The following is a 20894-nucleotide window of genomic DNA, read 5'->3' on the forward strand; positions in this document are numbered from 1 at the left end:
CCCCGATCGCTGGCGCTGTAATAGCGTCGCACTAACCACTATGCTACCATGCCGCCCAATGAATAATGACATTCATCCTAGCTTCCTTCATCCCAGTTGTTCATTACAACATGATACAGTATTGCTAATAGCTTCATTGTAGGTGGAAATTAATATCCAAGTTGCACTAACAATAGAAAATCAACATATTAGTTTGACCAAAGAACATATGAGAGCTAATTTAAATCTAATTTTGTCACTGTTAATGACATCACTTCTTATAACCTAGAGAGGTGATAGACTCTTACAGTAATCTTAACTATTCTGTAACATCAACAACGATGTGTTTTGTGGAAGTAAAATAGTACAAAGAAGATTGTAGTTAACAAACGTTCTAACTATTCAGGTACATTGAAACAAATGAAACAGTTAAATATGTTGACCATCTTTTAGATTCAGTCACTGAAGATGGAGTCATCCGCAGTAAATTTATTTATTTATGGCCTTCTATTATGTAAAAAATAATACATTAGCCTATTAGATCGGTCTAACAGTCTGTTTGGGACTTGGCCAAACATATTACAGTGAAAGAAGCATCATATTGAAGTGAAAGATAATCTCTCCAAATTCAGTTGTAAATCATTGTGTTGTCCCTGAGTGATCCAGATTTCAGGTTAATGAAGCAAAAGGCTTTAACAAGTGCAGCAGTGCTTTCAAGTTGAATGTGTTCTGTTGCCACGGAGGTTGTTATGAATGTTCGTAGCTGTTTTTTATTAAGATGGTTAACAACATCACTCAGAGCTATTAAGGTCAATGCTAAGAGTCGTTATGGCAGTTTTTTTCTGAATGCAAGCATTTGACTCAAGTTTGAGTTTTTCAGCATTTGAGTGTTTCTGGCATTTATTATACAACCCTAATGGCCCTTGAGCTGAATGACTTGCTTGGCCATCTCAGTGGGCTGTGATGAATGAATGAGGGCCTGGAATCAGATGAGTAAAGACAGCATATTTCCTTCCCTGAAGGCTGTAAGTGAAGTCGATGGTTCTTAGTAGAAACCTGGTGGTTTCACCACCACCATTACTGACAGTAGCTTTTCTTTCCAGACTTGATTAATTAATTGAACTTGATTTCCCTTGGTACTTTGGGGGATTATGATTCCTACTTTCTTCAGACTGTTGGTCCAAGCCTCTGGGTTTCTAATACAGTAATAATTACAAGATAAGGGGCTGGTCATTTAAAAGGGAAGCGCATAGAAATTTCTTTTCCCAGAGGCTGAATTTCTGGAATTCTCTACCCCAGAGGGTTATGAAAGCGAGAAGTTTTTAAGGTGGATGTAGATACATTTTTGAAAGATTGGGGAATTGAAGGCCACAGGGAACTGAAACAGAAGAAGAGTTGAGGTCGGCATAGGTCAGTCATCGTCTTATTGAATGGCAGGGCAGGCTTGAGGGGCCAGATGGCCTACTTCTTCTATTTTCTTTTTTTTCTAGCGTTCTTGTAATACTGCAGTCATGCTGCAGGAATTTTGAAAGCGAAAAATCTTCAAAAAAAAATTTAGCTAATTAATGAATACACAGGAGACAGGAGCGCACAGATGCTGAAATCTGGAGGAACAAACAATGTGCTGGAGGAACTCAGCAGGTCAGGCAGCATCTGTGGGGAGAAAAGGAACTGCTGACATTTCAGGTAAAAAGCCTGGATCGGGACCGAGTGTGGAGAGGGGAGATAGCCAGTATAAAGTGAAGAGGAGGAGTGGTGAGACAGGTGGTGATTGGTGGGCTGAGAATGAGTGAAGGATGACAGACAGATAGAAACAGCTAGGGGAGGGAGAGGGGTGGAGTGGGGAGACAGAGGCAGGTGGATGATAGGTGGAGGCAGGTAAAGACAAAAGGGCAGATGGATTCAGGTGGGGGAGTTGTAGGTGTAGATCCACCATTATTTCAGCCACAGTGAATCTTTAAAACAGCAAGGTAATATGAATTTAGAAAATTGCACACAGGGGTCTGTGGCTGTTAACACATACTCCTGGTGACTTAGTGCTCTTTGTGAGTGGAGCTACAGACCAAGAAAATATCAGGTTCAAAGCATAAATAGAAAGATTACATTAGCCCTCAACATTTCTGATCATGGGTGATTAGAAAGAGTTTCCTGCTTGTGATTACAATTTAGAGGTTCCAAGTTGGAACTGCTTAGGCACGGTCATGGAAGCAAGTTCAAACCTGACTATGATTGATTCACTTGCTTTCATCCCTTCAACATCAGATAGGCTAATAAAGACACTGGCCCAGGAATTCTTTGGCACCGGGAAAGCTACAAAGTCAAGCTGCAAGATTCTGAGCATTAGCAAAGCCTTGCATGATGTGACCGAGCAATGTGGGTGGATCAGACTGACCCCAAGTTTGTGATTCATCAAAGCTATCAAGGTTTCGCAATGCCTCTGAGTGTCCTAATACATATTAAAATATGTAAAATATGACCTAGAAACTTTCAATTATAAGCATCACTGCAGGCGTAAATAATTTTGAATAAAGGAACTGAATAAACATGTTACAAGCCCCAAAGAAAGGGTTCATGGATCCCATGTCAGCCCTGCGACTAGATTCTCTGGTGTATATGTTGGTGACTCCCAGCAAACTTGAGCTCCACAGGTATCCAGCTGAGGAATGTGACCACATGAATGCCAGCACTGACGATGCTAAATGTCAGCAGTTCCATGCAGAACTTACGGCAATTGAGCCAGTGCCTTTCACTCTGCCTGTTTTTTACTTCACTCTTCTCCAAGTACATAACGAAAAGGGAGAGGACCAAATTACGCTGGGTTATTTTGTGCATGACAAGTAAACATATGGGGTAACAGATAAAATCAAATTTATTGATCCAGTTAACTCAATACACTGCGTAATAGCATGGAATGTTCTGAGAGATATGTCCAAGTCTCTCTTCTGGTGGATCACTAAACTTTTCCTAATTGGTATATTGATCTGGACAAGCTCTATGCTTGGAATGCATAGCTTCCAGTCCAGGCTTGTGAGATCAGGCTTCATTCTCAGATCTCATGTGTACCCGTAACATTCTCGCTCTCTCTCTTTCGCTCTCTCACTCTCTCTCCCTTTCACTCTTGCCCTCTCTCTGGCAATCCCCTCCTCCAAACCATTCTCCCTCTCCCCTTGCACCCTTCTCTTCGAATGAGGATGTACATTTAAATTACAGAGCTCCTGTTATTCTGGAAATGGAGAAAACTTCATTGGCTTACACAGATTTGAATGGAGACAATTGATCTTCATTGTTTCAGTTTGAAACTCTGCACAGTGACACTATTTGAAAATTCAGCACTTCATACATACCTTAACCTTTTAAAAAAAGAGAGAACATAAATCAAAAATCCTGTACTGTTATGTTCCCCTTCTACTTGTTAAAGTGTCTGCATTTAATTAGCTAATTATATCTTACACAGTTAGAGTCTTGACATGATGGTTTCAGTTTGTGTGTTGATTTGTTTAAATTCTGCTGACTATATGATTTTACTTATATCATTCAAATGAGGAAAATAATTAGCCATCAAGATAAAATGCAGAAGAGAAGGAGAAAATTGTGTTGGAAAAATATGCCATTAAGTTAAAGAGTAGCTTGTAATTCATTCTGGCTGATATCTCCAATCAATGGGGGTTAGTTGGAACAGCATCCTGACTCTTGATACTGTTTTATTAATGGCCTGCAGGTGACAGTGACAGATGGAAGCTCTTCTCCAAAACACTCAACTGTGTGGGTGGTGGTACACGTATTGGATGAGAATGATAACAAACCCCTATTTCCTCAGAAGGTATATCAAATTAAACTTCCAGAACGGGACCGCAGGAAACGCAGTGAGCCAATTTATAGAACTTTTGCATTTGATAAGGATAAAGGCCCCAATGCTGAAATCTCCTACAGCCTCGTGGATGGAAATGACGATGGGAAGTTTTTTATTGATCCCAAAACTGGAATGGTTTCCTCCAGGAAACAGTTTTCAGCTGGAAACTACGACATCTTAACAGTAAGATTATTTTCAGTTTTATTTAGTAAATTTCAGCTGTTCTTAAAGCATTAATGCTCTTTGTTGCAAGTTTGGAGCCCTCATTAAATATTCTCACATATAACGGTTCTACAGAATGTACGGACTACAGTATCATGTTTTCTAATAATATAGCCTAATGGCATTTTGAAATAAACTTCCCTGAACTATGCATGGTTGGGTAAGACTTCAGCCTTAGCATCTGACAACTGGGTCATATGGTAGTATATGTGAGTTGTACTCATCTAAAACTTGTATTATCATTGTTAGTGGAATAGAATTTTGTAGGCAGAGTACAAGGTGTATACAAAAGAAACAAAGGACTGCAGATGCTGAAACCTAGATGAAAAACACTATGATGCTGGAGGAACTCAGCAGGCCAGGCAGCATCCGTGGAGAAAAGCAGGCGGTCAATGTTTCAAGTCAGGATCCTGGATTTGGAGAAGATGAAAATGATTGCAGCAGAATAGTAGAGAAGGAGGGAAGCCCGGAAATCTGCTGAAGATAAAGAGACTGCTATGAGGCAGAAGAAGGGCAAATAGACTACAAATAGACTCCATGCGTATCTACTTGGTTCAATACCAAGAGACACAAGAGACTGCAGATGCTGAAATCTGGAACAAAAATCAAACTGCTGGAGGGCCTCAGTGGGCCAAGCAGCATCTGTGGAGCCAGAGGGATGGTTGTCATTTTGGATCAAGACCCTGCAACATTCCTGACCATTGTCAACCATCCCTCCGCCTCCACAGATGCTGCTTGACCCTCTGTGTTCCTCCAGCAGTTTGTTTCTTGGTTCAATACCTTTCTTCCATAGGGTCAGATCCCAATCACCAATCCCAGCGTCTTTGGTGCATTAACAGGATCTGTAACTCAGGAGCAGTGGCTAAGATATAAAGTTGTTAAACTCAGTATTACAGCCACAAAAAGCGCACAGTAGAAAGAAGGCACACAATTCCTTATTATTAATTACATTGAAATGCATTTCATGAAAAAGTGATTTAAAAACCAAGGAATATAATTCCAAAAAAGGAATTATGATTTGTTTAGCCTCAAGCATCTCTTTCTATTGAATAATGAAAAATAATCGGAATGTGATCCTGAGACTTTGTTGTACTCGTAACTAAAAACTTAGTTTACTAAAAACATAACTAAAAACTTAACCATAAATATGCAAAGCAATTACTGTTGCTGAGGGATACATTTTCCCAAATGTATTTCTAGGATATCAAAATCAATCAAGGTGTGTTCAACCTGAACATGTCTGTGGACTAATCTCTCATTAAAATTAATTGATGACACCATTGCGGACTTTTAACCAGTCTGAACTACTACTTCACTGAGCCCATTTCCTGTCCGGTGTTCTGTTCTTTTTGATGCACATTAATGACATAGACTCGGGAGGGGCAAAAGTTCAAAGTTTGTTGAGGACTCCACTCCTGAGGCTTGGTTACAAATTCAGGGGACCATGAATAGTGGCACCCCACCATCAAATCTATGATTTTTCATGTGCATTGCATTACTGCTAATGTCCTCAGCATGTCATCCACAATATTGTAACTGGAGGTGGCCAGTGCCTTGGGTGCACTGGTACTGCTGGCCTCGGTGTCACACTTACCTTTTGTGGTAAGACAGCTGCAAACATCCTCCAGGCCTCGATGCTGCTGCAGTCCTGCAAAGCAGAGTGATCCACAGGTGGTGACCAGGCAGATCCCAAGACCCTGCCCCCATACTGCCCTTGATGGCCTTCTGACCGATTGGTCTAATAAATGCCTTTTCCACTATCTCTAAATATCTGTTGAGTAAAGATGTTTTTAAAGTTGAAAAACATTTACTTAATTAAAAAAATATATAAATCAATAATAGGGTAGTTAAATTGCATTAAACTATTGTAAATTGATTAAAAACAGAAATATAAACTTTCCTTTTACATGAACTTCAACAACACCCATTCAAATTAATGGCCTGAATTTGATACGCCACTCATTGGCTATCGTAAAGCTGAGAGGCTAAAGACCAAGTGTATCCAGTCCCTGAGCTCAGCACAATCCAGAACTGTCTCCAGATTAAATGGTGAATCCAATGGCAGAACAAGAGGTCACATGCTTCAGCAACATTCAGGCAAGGAAGTTATGAATGCGCTGACCTGTAGGATGGGCATAGTTTACTTATAAACAACTGGCCAAAGGTGAATACAATCCAGCTTATTCAAGACAAATATGAAGAATAAAATGCAGAGAGAAGAATTTAATAATACTACGTTTTGCAGCATTAATAAACTTTTCCTGCTTTGCAGTGAAGGGTTGTATTGTGTATTAACCTCAGTGTCACGTCATTCATGGCTTGCCATTTCTCATGTTTAGGTCCTCTGAAAATGATTTCTTTCCTGTCACTCAAAATCTGCTGGTCAAATCAATTGAAAAGCTGTATCTGTTTTAAGCAGTCAAAAGTAAACCAGAATATCAATGACATAAAAACATAGGTTTAAATTGCAATTAAATTTTGAAATACAGAAATTTTGAAATGATTAATAAATATCTTCAATCATCTTTGCCAGAAGAAAAGGTGAAAGAGTCTGTGTGTTTTATTAGCTCCATTTTGAACTGAATCATCTCTGCAGTTCAGAGATGGCTGAGGACAATCTGCTGATATTACTGATTAACACACACACACACACACACACACACACACACACAGAACACCTTTACCAAACCAGAGGCTTTAGTCACATTTTATCAAAGTTCGAATTCAAATTTTTGAATTCTCATTTCTGGAATTTATTATGAAGTTTAATGAGTTTAAATATCAGTTGTCTTTCAAATCAATGGATTGATTTACTTGTACAATATTATTTTATTTCATTAACACTGGATTAATCTTTGATAGATTAAAGCAGTGGACAATGGGAGACCACAAAAGTCTTCTACTGCACGCTTACACATCGAGTGGATAAAGAAACCAGAACCATCCTCCATTCCCCTCAGTTTTGATGAACCAGTTTACAACTTTACAGTGATGGAAAATGACAGAGTGAATGAAATTGTGGGTGTGGTCACTGTTCAGCCAAGTAATATTCTGCTTTGGTTTGATATTGTCGGTAAGTTTCGCATTTGTATTCTGAAACTCCTCTGATTGGCTCATTGAGATCCATGAATGTATCATTTACAATTTTATATTTGTTAATCCTTCGAGTACAGAGTTCTCCTGAAATGTTATGGAATATTATTTTGGTTAATTTTGTGTTTGAAATTTGTGGTGATTGATGAAACTGAAGATGAAAATAAAGATCATAGGAATATTCCAATGTAGCATCTGACAAAGATGAAATTGGACCTTGACTTTAAGTTTCTCTTACTTAAATTTCCACCACTAAACTTGGTGTTAAGGTATATAATAAAATCAACCAATCTTGAAGGATTAATGCCATCTTGCATGCTTTTCATTGACTAAGTGCACTTGGTGGCTGTAAAGCTTGTCGCATGTTGCTGTTCCACACTGTAGGTTATCCAGAATGTTATCTGAGAGGTAAAGGCAAAAATATGTGCAGCTAACTGTTATGAAAACTCACTTTAGACATTGTATCAAGAATACTACATCAGGTATTCCAGTAAACACCAGCTCCGTCTCCTGTAGCATTTGGATTTCATTAGCATAAATGCTCCTTCTGACACTCAGATCATTAGTGACGAGTAGTCTGCAATACATACATGTATACTGCATGAAAAGGATCAAATTCTCTACTTATTTCTTCCTTCAAGTGGATTGTTTGTTCTTCATGTAAATTTGCTTGCTTGAATTGTCTTTTTTTTGAATGCGCTGTTTTGTCCTTTGCCATGTTATTTGTTTTGATTCCAGATGGTAAATTGAACATCCTGCACTTATTGACTGATGCGAGGAAAGCATTTAATGAGGCATCTAGTGGTGTTCATCTAATTGTTCAAAAATTCCTTACTATATACTGAAGTGAACTAAATTGTATCACGGTACAAATATGCTTTTGTTCCATGAAGGCAAGCACTTAGAAACTTTTGAACACCTGGTTCATTATTATTTAAATAAACAGGGTTTCAGACATTCTACCACTTGACTGAGTTATCCACATGTCAGTTATTTCATGGGAAGATTCTTGTCACTGTAATGAGTGAGACCACATTTAAATTTGAAGGTAATATTTGACCTAGGTAGAATTTGCATTTTGATTTCAATTGCTCAATTTATTCCTGCATTAAGTAATTACTTTTCTTAATTAAAAAAACAGCTGGATGCATCATTTTGAGTCTGGTTATTTGTTGTAGTTTGACTACTATATTATAGTTTGAATCAGTTTCATGAAATGCTTTTACTTCCTTAAAGTAGAAAAAAAGATGTTTTTTTTTCACGTTTAAAGATGACTAGACTCATTGCTTACAGATTCTGTTCTTTGATTTGAAATTTGGTTGCACATGTTTCATTTTGCAGAGATTTTCAAGTGTTGACTGTTAGTTGATAATTGACTTGGTTTCTAAGACTAAATACAGGCAAACATCCCTGTAAAAGAATATAATGGTTAGCTTTCATTTTGTTGGCTTATTTCATCATAATCCTTAAAATCTATTTCTTCTTTGCCAAAGTTAATGTAATTACAACCTAGTGACCCCATAGCCCTCCATGTTGGATGTACTATCAGAAATGTTTGTAGGCCAAATAAACTTGTTATTATCGTGGTCATTGGACCGATTTGTAGTCAGGTAGATCTGTTTTTGTTTGTTTTCTTTTACTTTACAGCACAGAAATGAGTCCTTCAGTCCACCACATCTATGCTGACTATTTTGCCCATCTACACATCCCATTTCCCTGCATTAGGTCCATATCCTTCTATGCCTTGCAGATTTTTGGCTGTCTAAATGCATTTTAAACGCAGTGATTATTTTTGACTCTTTTGGCAGCACATTTCAGGTATCAATTTACCCCTCAGGTCCCCTTTAAAACTCCTCCCTCTTAAACTTATGCCCTCTTGTTTTTGACACCACTACCATGGGAAAAAGATTCTGCTGATCTACCCTATATATATTTTATATATCTTATGAGGTTGCCCCTCAGCCTCCTCACTCCAGAGAAAATAAGCCCAGCCTGTCCAATCTCTCCTTGTAACTAATGTCATCTAATCCAGGCAACATCCTAATCAATATCTCTGCACCTTCGCCAATACGATCACATCCTTCCTATTGGGTGTGACCAGAACTGCATATAGTTCTCCCAGTGTGGTCTCGCCAATGTTTCATAAAGTTGCAATATGACATCCCATCTCTCATTTTCTATGCCCTGACCTATAAAAATGTAGTATTCCTTAATTTATATCAAATAAAATGGGAGGGTCACCCTGGTGGAATTGCATGTCAGTAGTTTTGCAATCAATAATGTTGATCAAAGGAATTTGATCTATTTTACTTGTTTGCCAATACATAGTTTGGATTAGTGGAATGCTTAATCTGAATCCTTAAAGAATGTAATTAGGGTGTATAAAATATGAGAAGAGCAAACAAAAATACACAAAACATCCTGATGTCTTCTGATGATCTAAAGGGGAAAGGCACAATACAGTGTAATGCTAAGCTATTCTGATTTAGTGCCCCAGAAATGATTCTTTGTTAGTCCTGAATTAGTGAAACTAAGTTGAGGCAAAAGCTGGGGGATTGCCATGTAATAGACTGAAGGGCCAAATAAACCTTTCTACCTCTGAGAGCTATTCGATGATTCATGCTGGTTAGAAATAAACTGGGAAGCTCACTGCCATTTGCTATTTAAGCTTAGATATAATGATTGGAGAGATTAATGAGTTGCCTGTAGCCAGACAATCATGTTCTGTCTTAACACTGCTTTCAGGAGAAGAAGAAGAGGATGACTTTTTTTGGGGCGGGAAAAAATCATTAATTATTTTTTAAAAAAGGTTGCGATGATAGTTAATTTAGCTAATCATTGACACAATAGTTAATTTACAGTGACAATTAACTTTGAGAAATATGCCTAGTAGCAAATAACTTCTTGTCTTGTAATAGTAGAATCAGTTGACTTGCTTAGGTTATAGTATATGTCAAGTTAAAATGCTGTAAATGCATCCTAAACTTTCTGGAACTCTTTTTCTAACTAATGTTTCCCATCATTGTCCTTTTTGTTTCTTCAATCCTCTTTCCTATCATTTTTTCTCCTTTCCTTCCTCTTTGTGCCCTGTCTGCCTCCCTTCAAGGTGGGAAGCAAGCTCGAGAGATGTTCTATGTTTATCAGTCAGCTTGTGGCCAGAACTGTTCCAGAGAAGGTATCGCTACTCCCATAAAGTCTCTAAAATCACAATGATATTGTCTGTTTCAACATTTTTCTGATGCATTTTTTGTTCAGTTGTACAGGTTCTAAATATCAAACTGTCTGACTTTTTATCTACATCAAAGTGATACAAATGTTGACTCTTATCAATTTTTATCCATATTTCCTAAATTCTTTCATCAGCAAGATCTGGATCATGTGATAGGAAATAGAAAAATTTTCCAAAATGAAAACTGCATCATCAGACTTCTTCAGATTTTTGCTGCTTTTATTCAATGTGTTGAATTATAAAATATAGTGTCCATTAAGGTAATAAAATATATATATGTTAATTTTAGAAGCAATTGTCTGGTGCAATTATATTGCAGCTCATTATTAGTATTCTCAATGGATATCAACAAATGCAAAACAGGTCCTTCTTTGGGATTATCCTGTATATCCAAAGAGCATTTACCTTTTGCTGAGTAATACATTTAAATATTAGCGGATTATGTTGCTGTATTAAACAACTATTAATCCCTTTAGTGAATTATATATCACCTAGTTTATATGACTGATGCAGTAAAATATATTTCAAAGGTTTTCATGCATTTCAATTTGTCATAAATCCATCTGAATGAGAAAGGGATACCTTAAAAACGATATCATGGTGTTTCATATTCTGTTGCGTATTTACAATACATTTGAATAGAGTGCAACCCCTCAACAGGTTTCATGAACATATTAGTATAATATTAGAATAATATCTGGATTTTCCATCTGAACAGCCTGAAATTTTTCTCCTCCCTCAGTGTTATTTAAAACACACACATATCTTAATTATTGCTCTTTTCCTAAATTTGCCAATTCCAGCATTATGAAATATATTTCTGAACAATTAGGCTGTCCTGGAATGCTTTGAAAATATAGCTTGTTAAATATGGATTGCACCAAGTATTTCAACTAATTTTTTTTTGTTTTAGCAAACCCATGTTTAATTTAGTATAGAAGTGACTTTATAATTGTATTGAAAGAAATTTTGGTTTATGTTATAAACTGGAAAATAATAGCAATTTCAGAAATAACTGGAGTTTAAAATAAATCCTAGATCAATAGCCATACAAGCTTTGTAAATGTCATAGTTGCCCTGTTGTGTGCATAATTGCCAGACATAAGCAGTAAGTAAGCACCAATTCCTCTTGTTGCATTAAAAATACCATTTTCTTTACTAATGTTGCATTTTTACTATTGATCAATGTTCTGTGTCCTTTAAGTTTTGAAATCTGAATTCCTTCTTATTTTATACTTTAATGATTCTGTGCATGTAATGTATGTACCTCATCAATGTAAAACTGGAACTGTAGTAACACACAGCTTGATAAAACAAACTCACATTTTTTGACCGTTAAGGTCAGCCCTGAGATGTACCAGTCTGACTTCTCATTGACCCAGTTCCTGTGGATTCACCATTCCAGGTCAGCATAAAAGAATTCACAGGTACTTTTATAGCACAGTCCAATGATATGTACTCAAGTAGATAGCAATCATGAAGGAGGCCTGCAGCTAAGGGAGAGTGACTTAGCACCAAGTTTTTAGCTAACAATACTAGTAAAAAGTCCTAATGAGGAAACAGGAGTAAATCACAGGAAGGTTAACCTGGTGCCAACAAAATGTTGTGCAACTTTGAGAAGATTGAACTCTAATAATCTAGTATCCAGTTGCTCAGGAATTCTGATGGTTCACCATCTGGCTCACTGGGTTCTGTTTCCTCCCTTCCTTTAAACCCATGGAGTTCACTTAAAAATTTATTATATCACTGTGTAATATGAAACAGAATCCAGAGAATTTGCTAGTCTGGATTATCAGAGCCCTATGTCATAAATATAGCTCATAGTTCACATGACAGAATGACAAATCAAGATACAAAAATTAATCATGACCAACAGATGTTGCAAAACCTTTAAGATAAAACCAGTTGATTTCCTGTGCTGCTCCACAAGAAGAATCAAAACAGAGTGTAGACTCGAAATAAAGATGGATTAGTGAATAGTAAGACATATAGCAGGCTGGAGGATAAGAGGTCCCTTTTCAGTACTGATTGAAACACCAAGATATGCAGAACTGGATAGGAAAGGTTGAGAGGCACATGGGCCAAACACGGGCAAATGGTACCAGCTTAGATGGGCATCTAGGTCGGCATGGACAAGTTGGGCCAAAGGGCCTATTTCTGGGCTGTCTTTACGTGACACAGCTAGTAGATTTGCTGCCTCCTAGCTTTAAGCTTGACCTCCAATGCTGTCTGTGTGGAGTTTGCACGTTCTCCTGCGACTGTGGGTTTCCTCTGGGTGCTCTGGCTTTAGAGTCAGAGTTGATACAGCGTGGAAACAGGCCTTTCGGAATATGGTCTGTGCCTCTAAATTGATTTTCTTTCAATTTATACCTTTTTTCCAGCCTTGTTATTAGACCCATACATTTAACTTGACTGTATCCTTTCATTTTCAGCTGATAAGATATTCCATTTCATGCTGTAACTGCCTAGGACTGCTGGTACTTGGAATCAAAAAAGCTTTGATTTGCAAATCCTAATTTTTTAAGAACCTGATTGGATAAAACCTTTCACAAAAAAAAGCTTCAGATCTCTGAAAACATCACAAACAAGCAGTGATTGCTACCATAGATTATGAGGGATCATTTTGCAGCTCCATAAACTAAGTGCAAGAACAGAAAAACTTTGGGGTATACATACATAAACCTGAGAAGGTGCAGGATCAATTTAGGAAAGGAACCTTGTCCTTATAAATTATGGTATGGAGTAAAAGTGCTATGTTAAGCTAAGCCTTTGGAAAATATTGAATAAAAGAGTATTGGGGACGGTCTTGGGCACTACAGACAGGGTAGGTGCTGTGAACTCAGAGTGCAGATGAGATTCACTAGGATGTATTGAAGTGAAGGAACTCGGCTACATGGAGTGACTGGAGAACAGGGAGTTGTTTTCTTTGGCACAGTGATAGTTGGGGATGATTTGAATGTGGTGTGCAAAATCATAAAGCATTTTAATGGGCTAAAAAAGACAGTTTCTGGTCAGTATCCAGGAGAGATAAATCTAAGATAATTGGCAGGACAACCATAGGCAACATGAGGGAAAAAATATATAGCTGTTATAATTTGCAGTAGAATTACTGAAAGTGTGTTAAAGTTAAATTCAGTGTTAGTTTTCAAAAGAAATACTTGAAGAGTCCAATTGACCTTAAAGCCTCAATTCCATAACTCTCCCATGAGGCAGTGCAGGCCACAAATGGTGACTAATCCTCAGTCAGGGGATCCTGAGCCCACAGCCCTGTTAAGTTCTGGTGATCTCTTGTCAGCTCAGTGCCATTAATGGATATTTGAATTATATTTAAATGTCTCTGATAATCAGAGTTCTAAAACAATTCAAGTGATTTTTTTAAAAAAAATTTGTTTTTAATTGGTTAAATTGCTAGTGTTCAAATTTAGAACATAATAGTAAAATACGGACAAACAAGAAGAATCCATTTACCTTTATAATCAATATTCTGACCCCATTCAAATGAGTCGGGCCGCACTACAAATACCAGCCACTCCTGCAGTAAAGTTGAGGGGTTGCATTCGAGTGACCGAGGTCCAGCATCTGACTACATTCTGGCCTCCAAGTTGCAATCCATCCAATTCCTCAATCCCAAATTTATAACTGTAAATTAATCTAGTGTCAATGATCCCTATGGTTCAATGTCTTAACTCTAACCTTGGAGTAGGAATTTTATGGGTCCCTCTGTTAGCACATACTCTAGTTGACATTTCTGTGTTGGAATGCAAAATGTCTGAGATGCCAATTTCCAAATGCAATATTAAACCAAGACCTTGGGTGCTTTCTCACAAGAACATTAAAGATCTTATAGTCCTCACCTTAACAGTTTTTGCTGGTGTCCTCAACCAACATTAAGAAATTATAGGGCCTATTTTATTTTCAAATATTTTTCTGAGCATGCTTTTCCCATCTGCCTATATTTTAAATTTACTCTGATCTTTCTTTTCTCTCTGACCAATCTGTCAGATTGTAGCTGTGGAGAGGTTACACAGATAGGTTGTTGGTAAAGCTTTCTCAAGCTCTTTATAGGAAGCAGTGGTAACCATTTACGAATACTTCCCTCCTGCATCGACAGTCCACCTGTGCCTCCCTATTCAAACTTGTTTAGATTTGGAACTGGGTGCAAATGTTCTCAAACCTGCCCAGCACCATTAAATGTTGATGCTCAGAAATGTCTCTTAAATTAATGAATTGAAAACAAAGTACCTGAACACAGAATTTCCTCACTTGACACAATGTAAATGTTCAAACTTTGTGGTTTGCTTCAAATGTAGTGTGCTGGGTTTAATTAGATGAAATGCATCCTTTTGAAACATTTGTGTGTTCTTGTGTCATTTAAGAAACAATAGAAATACTTGGCCATAGATGACTTGAAGCAAGATTACTGAAAGCATCTCATCCACTTTGCGGTTCCGTTTGCATATCATTTATAATTTATATGCAAGAGTAATTATTCTGCTGAGGCTTCTGAAGTGCCATTGCTGTTCAGAATCTGCATGATGATTTGTGTTTCAAATAAAAGAACCTTTAATACAAAGTTATTAATAATCCTTCTGTGACTCTGCAATTTTTAAGTAAATTATTACTAGAATTTCATATCCATTAGGAGAATGATGTCAGTTTGTTTGCATTCTGCATATTTGTTACTTTTGTCTAGCAAATGTGCTCCCAAATTAAAGAAATATTAGTCAGAAATCATGAAAGATGCTTAAAATTAAAATGGCACCACACACAGAACAATAAGGCATTGTAATTTTATGACTGCTATAAATTAGCTGACTTAGCTGCCAGCAGTTCATAATATTTTCATTCTCCTTTTTAATTTGATGTATTTGTGATTTTTATATTGTGGTGTACTGTAATTTTCAATCAAAATTGATTTTTAATTATAGATGTTAATTGAGTTGTTTTATTCTGGAAAGCTTTGTTCAGAAATATCAAATTGAAGCTGCATTCAAATTAAGGCTAAATTCAACTCCCTTCCTAACACTCTATGCCAATGCAGCTCACCAACTTTATTCAATCAATGACAAAGCTCTTATGCACTAAGGGTAAATCCCTGGTACATACATCTCAACTAGTGAATTTTAGGAATTTTACTATTAGTAATTCTGTATCAGGGAAATTACCACCTCACAGTCCTTATAGAAAAAAGTAATTGGTTTAGGACAGAACTGGACTTAGTGGTGTCAGCTATTAACAAGTCACTGATTCTTACAATTAAGTCTTGTACATGAACACTGGGGGCTTGGAAAGGACAACAAACTTACAAAAAAATAGTTAGGTAAAAAAAAATCTGATATTGTAACACTTGATTCATAAGTTTCTCAAACCTAGGGAGTCTTTTATAGAAGTGAGTACAGTCTACTGTTGATCCCTGACTGAATTGTGAATGCCTTGATAAAATACCTTTGCCTATTTCTCCATCACTAACTTGCGAATAGTTCTTATTTTCATTCATATTCTAATTAAGCATGAATCCAGGCTTCTTGATCCTTCGCAAACACTAAAATGTCCACTTGTTCTTGGATAGTGAAAGCTGATAGTCATAGTCTGTATTTGCATTGCTCTGACCGCCTTCACTAGTGTCAAAGACATTAGGGAAGTTATTTGCATGTAATCACAGTTTTAATCTGTTACAGTTTACATATTCTATAGCTTTCAAGATGCCTTTGCTACGAAGGTGTATTTTGCATTAAATCTGCAAATAGAGTGTGCACTGAAACTTGTACTAAAGTAAATGGTTGAAATTCCATTGCTGACAGCCACTACTTACATAACACTTCATTAGTATCTCTACATCGCTGCCATTGTTGGTAAGTCGTGAAGATTTCTGACTGTTTGGAAGAAATTAACAACTTATTGGTATAGTTGTGATTTTTATGACGTGGTATCTCTAATTTTTGGCTTTGGATTATTCCAAAGATAGAGGCCCAGAATTTGCATTATTAATACTGGAAAAGTGTTAGTTTTCAACATTGTACTCTGTAAAGCTGTTAATAACCTCTGGTGCCTGCCTATGCCATATTTCACGTGGAACTCTAGAAGTTGGTGTTAGTGATAGCCTGTTTCTCTACAAGGTTTAACAAACATGGTCAGTAATCTGGTGTGATTTACAGTTTTTTGTGCACTATTCTGTTTTGCTTTAGTTTGGCTGATATGTGGCAAACAACATCTGTGCCACAGAAGTGCCAGACAAAGACCATCTCCAAGAGAGAATTTTACCACCAATCCTTAACATTCATTGGCATTACCAACACTGAGTCATCCACCATCAATACCATTGGGGTCCCTATTGCCCAGAAAGTCACATAAGTACCATTGTGACAAGATCAGTTCAGAGACTAGGTATCCTGTGGCAAGTGATTCACCTCCAAGTACCCAAAAGCCTTTCAACCATCTGCAAGGCATAAGTCTGGAGCATGAAAGAATATTTTTCCCTTCCCTGGATGAATGCGACTCCAACAATTCTCAGGAAGCTAAACACAATCTAGGACAAAGAAGCTGGCTTGATTGGCAACCCATCCCCCATCCTAAACATTCATTCTGTGCACCTCTGATGCACAGTGTCCCATCTACAAAGTGCAAACACTTATGTGCCCAGCATCTCTACCACTTGGAGGGACAAGAGGCGCAGGCACATGGGAACACTATAATCTGCAGATTCTCCTCCAATTTGCATACAGGAGACTTGGAAATATGTTGCTTCTTGTTCATCATTGCTGGGTCTAAATTCTGGGTCTTCCTGTACAACAGCACTGTCGAATAGCTTCAATGGGAGGACTGCAATGGTTCAAGAAGGTGGCTTACCTGAAGTAATGGCAAATAGGAACCAGCAATGCCCGGATCCCAAAAATAAATAAATTAAATAAAATCATGCCTGTAAAAGATACTGAAAGGGTTTAACATTCATTGTGGTAAAACTGAATATTTAAACATGAGCATTGATGTAATTATAGGTAACCAATCTTCCTGGCCCTGATAAAAATATTTTAGATCTGTAAGAATTTCAGCCCTTCAGAATAATAAGAAAATTCTGCTATTTTTAAAATAATCATTAATTTTGATTTTTGAAGTTTAATATTTCCTTATTCCCTTGTGCATTTCCCAACCATTGTTTCATTTTCTACAAATGTTTAAAATGTTACATTTTTTTTTATTTGCTGACTTGCTGCCTGAGAACTTTTCGATCTGATTCGCTGTGTAGCCTACATGAAGGGTCTCGACCCGAAACGTCGACTGTCCATTTCCGTCCATAGATGCTGCCTGACCACTGAGTTCCCCTGGCATTTTGTGTGTTGTGTAATGACATTATTATGGCTGGACTCAAGAGACTTAGAGAAATACAGCACAGGAGCAGGTCCTTCAGCCCACCGTTCTTGCCAACCATAAACCACCCACATTTTCAGAATCAGATTTATTATTACTAACTGATATGACATGAAATTTGTTGTTTTGCAGCAGCAGTACAGTGCAAAGGCATAAAGATTACTATAAATTACAAAATAGTGCAAAAAAAACAAATAACAAGGTGGTGTTCATGGACCATTCAGAAATCTGATTGCAGAGGGGACAAAGCTGTTCCTAAATCATTGTGTGTAGGTCTTTGGGCTCCTGTACCTCCTCCCCAATGGTAGTAATGAGAAGAGGGCATATACTGGGTGGTGAGGGTCCTTGGTGATGGATGCCGTCGCCTTGAGGCACCCTCTTTTGAAGATGCCCTCGATGGTTGGGAGGGTTGTGCCTGTGATGGAGCAGGCTGAGTCTACAATCCTCTGTAGCCTTTTGTGATCCTGTGCATTGAAGCCTCCATCAGCTCACCCACTCTCCACACATTCTACCAGTTGCCAGTGCGCTAGTGGCAATTTTCAGTGGCCAATTAACCTACCAATCTGCACATCTTTTGGATGTGGGAGGAAATCAGAGCACACAGAGGAAACCTATGCTCTCACAGGAAGAATGTGCAAAGTCCATACAGACAGCACCTGAGATCAGGATTGAACCTAGATTCCTGGCACTGTGAGGCAGCAGCTCTGCTAGCTGTGCAACTGTGCCACCTGCTACTAATAATTACTTTGAGCTCCTCATTCACATGAAAACAATTATTCTGTGCCATTATGGGAGTTTTTGTGCTTCTTTTGATGACAAACACGAAATATTTAATTTCTCTGCCATTTCCCTATTTTCGTATCACAGTCTTTAGTGGATCCACATTAATGTTAACCAATCTCTTTTTACATATCTAAAGAGGTTATTGCAGTCTACGTTTCTTGCCAGACTACTCTCGTTTTCTACTTTCCGTTTCTGTTCCAATGCTTTGGTCATCTTCTTGGACTCAATCGTTTATAGATGGTGCCACATTGGGAAAGGTGGAATTTACACCCCAGAACCTGCTGAAGGGCAGGTTTCTTTGAGGTGAAAAAAAAAATCATTCCTTCGTTGCTGCTGACGGAAAAATATCAGCATTTTTCCCCTTTTGCTTACCCATCTAATATACAACTTTTAGGGGCCAAGCATCTGTACTTCAGAAAAATTCTTCAATTTATGTAAAATAAAATCCATGATTTGTCAAGATTACCTAAAGACAACTACATCACTTAGTATTTGAGTGTCATCCTGATACTATGTTTAATATTATCTGTGAATGTTGTAAGATTTTGGATTTTTAAAACTGAGAAACAAAAAGGATATTGCCTTTTTCAGTATATTACCTTTAGCCTACAGTGATTGGATAGTGCTTAAACCATGTTGCATTTTACAGGTGGAAATTATGACAGTACATTTGAAATAGAGAAGGGTGTTGGCACGATTGTCATCGCCAAACCACTGGATACTGAGCACAGGGCAACTTATAATATGACTGTGGAAGCCACAGATGGAACTAACTCAGCTGTTACACAGGTAAAGCCAACAAATTAATAATCTTGGTGTTTGTTATTTCCTGGCCCTTCCTGGTCTTGATAATTAATAATTTTAATAGGTAGTGTAATGTTTTTTGATAAGGAGGGGCCCATCACATTTTTTGGTTCTGAATTCAAAAATACTACCAGATATACTATTAAGGAAGCTTGTGTACATGCTATTGATGGAACCTTAAGCAATAGGTTCTATTTCACAGCAGAGAAAGAAGACTGACATTTTTATCCTGATATTACAGCTGTTTATTGAACCAATTCACTGTTATGTGTGCACATATGTGTTTATGTGTAATAATAGATATGCATAGTAGAGCAGTTGTAGTGTGTGACATATTTGTAATAGAAGATGCCTACAGGAAGAATATCTACAAGGAGGGTGGTTTAATTAGTTAAGAATGGCATCCTGTACTTCAGAAAGAGCAACCCAGAGTTTTTGAATTTTAATCTCAAGATGTGATATTGAATTCAATAAATCTGAAATCAGAAAAGTCCCTGAAGCCAAGGAAGCCTGTTGGAATAATGGTCACCCATCTGGTTGTGACTCAAATTGCTCACTATTTGAGCTGTTGGATCAGACAATGACAATTCTTTCAGCACAAAACATTTAATTGTCCAGAAATTACTTCTGTAATGAAAAAGGGATTTTCCCAAGGCAGTATGTAATTCCTTTTCATGTGACACAGCTGCTGTACAAGATATAGAAGTCCTGTGTCGTGGAATCTTGCAGTATACCTATACTCACAGTTTGAAAGCAGATGAATGTCTTTTGCTTGTTACTTCCCTACACCCCTGTAAATTGTTCGTTTTCAAGTATTTATTAGACTCACATTTGATAGTAATCTTAAACCTGCTTCTACAACTCCTTCATGGAATGTAGTACTAGAGAAACCAAGGACTGCAGATGCTGGAATATCTAGATGAAAAACACAATGATGCTGGAGGAACTCAGCAGGCCAGGCAGCATCCATGGAGAAAAGCAGGTGGTCAGCATTTCAGGTCAAGTTTCTTCTTCAGGACTGAGGAAAAGGGGAAGCCCAATATATAGGAGGGAAAAGCAGAGCAGTGATGGGTGGACAAAAGAGGGGAGGCGGGGTGGGCACAAGGTGGTGATAGGTAGATGCGGGTAAGAGATAGTGATAGGCAGGTGTGGGGGAGGAGGAGAGAGCGGATCCGCCGGGGGATGGGTCACAGGTAAGGAGAGAAAGGGAAAACAAGGGATAGAAAAAACAAAGATAGGCTAGGAAAGGGAAGAAGAGAAGAAGCATAGTGTGGGGTGGAGGTGGAGGGGGGTTACTTAAAGTGGGAGAATTCGATGTTCATGCTGTTAGGCTGCAAGGTTCCAAGACAGAAAATGATGTGCTGTTCCTTCCGTTTGTACTTGGAATTCTCCTGGCAGTGGAGGAGGCTGAGGACTGACATATCAGTGACAGTGTGGGAGGGGGAGTTGAAGTGACTGGCAATGGGGAAATGCAGATCGCGGTTACGGACAGAGCACGGGTGTTCTGCGAAATGGTCACCTAGTCTGCGGGTGGTCTCACCAGTGTTAGAGGAGGCCACACTTGGAGCA

General features: G+C 37.9%; 1 protein-coding gene across 1 annotated transcript in view; it reads left to right on the forward strand.

The window, feature by feature from the left end:
• Positions 1-20894, forward strand: part of LOC127576094 (protocadherin Fat 3-like) — a 554951-nt gene that overhangs the window by 394231 nt on the left and 139826 nt on the right. The window contains exons 6-9 of the mRNA XM_052026479.1: positions 3698-4012; positions 6914-7124; positions 10251-10319; positions 19171-19310. Of these exons, the coding sequence (XP_051882439.1) occupies positions 3698-4012; positions 6914-7124; positions 10251-10319; positions 19171-19310 (735 nt within the window). The remainder of the gene's footprint in view (positions 1-3697; positions 4013-6913; positions 7125-10250; positions 10320-19170; positions 19311-20894) is intronic.

The sequence above is a fragment of the Pristis pectinata genome, chromosome 11, assembly GCF_009764475.1.
Source record: "Pristis pectinata isolate sPriPec2 chromosome 11, sPriPec2.1.pri, whole genome shotgun sequence".
Classification (NCBI taxonomy): Eukaryota; Metazoa; Chordata; class Chondrichthyes; order Rhinopristiformes; family Pristidae; genus Pristis; species Pristis pectinata.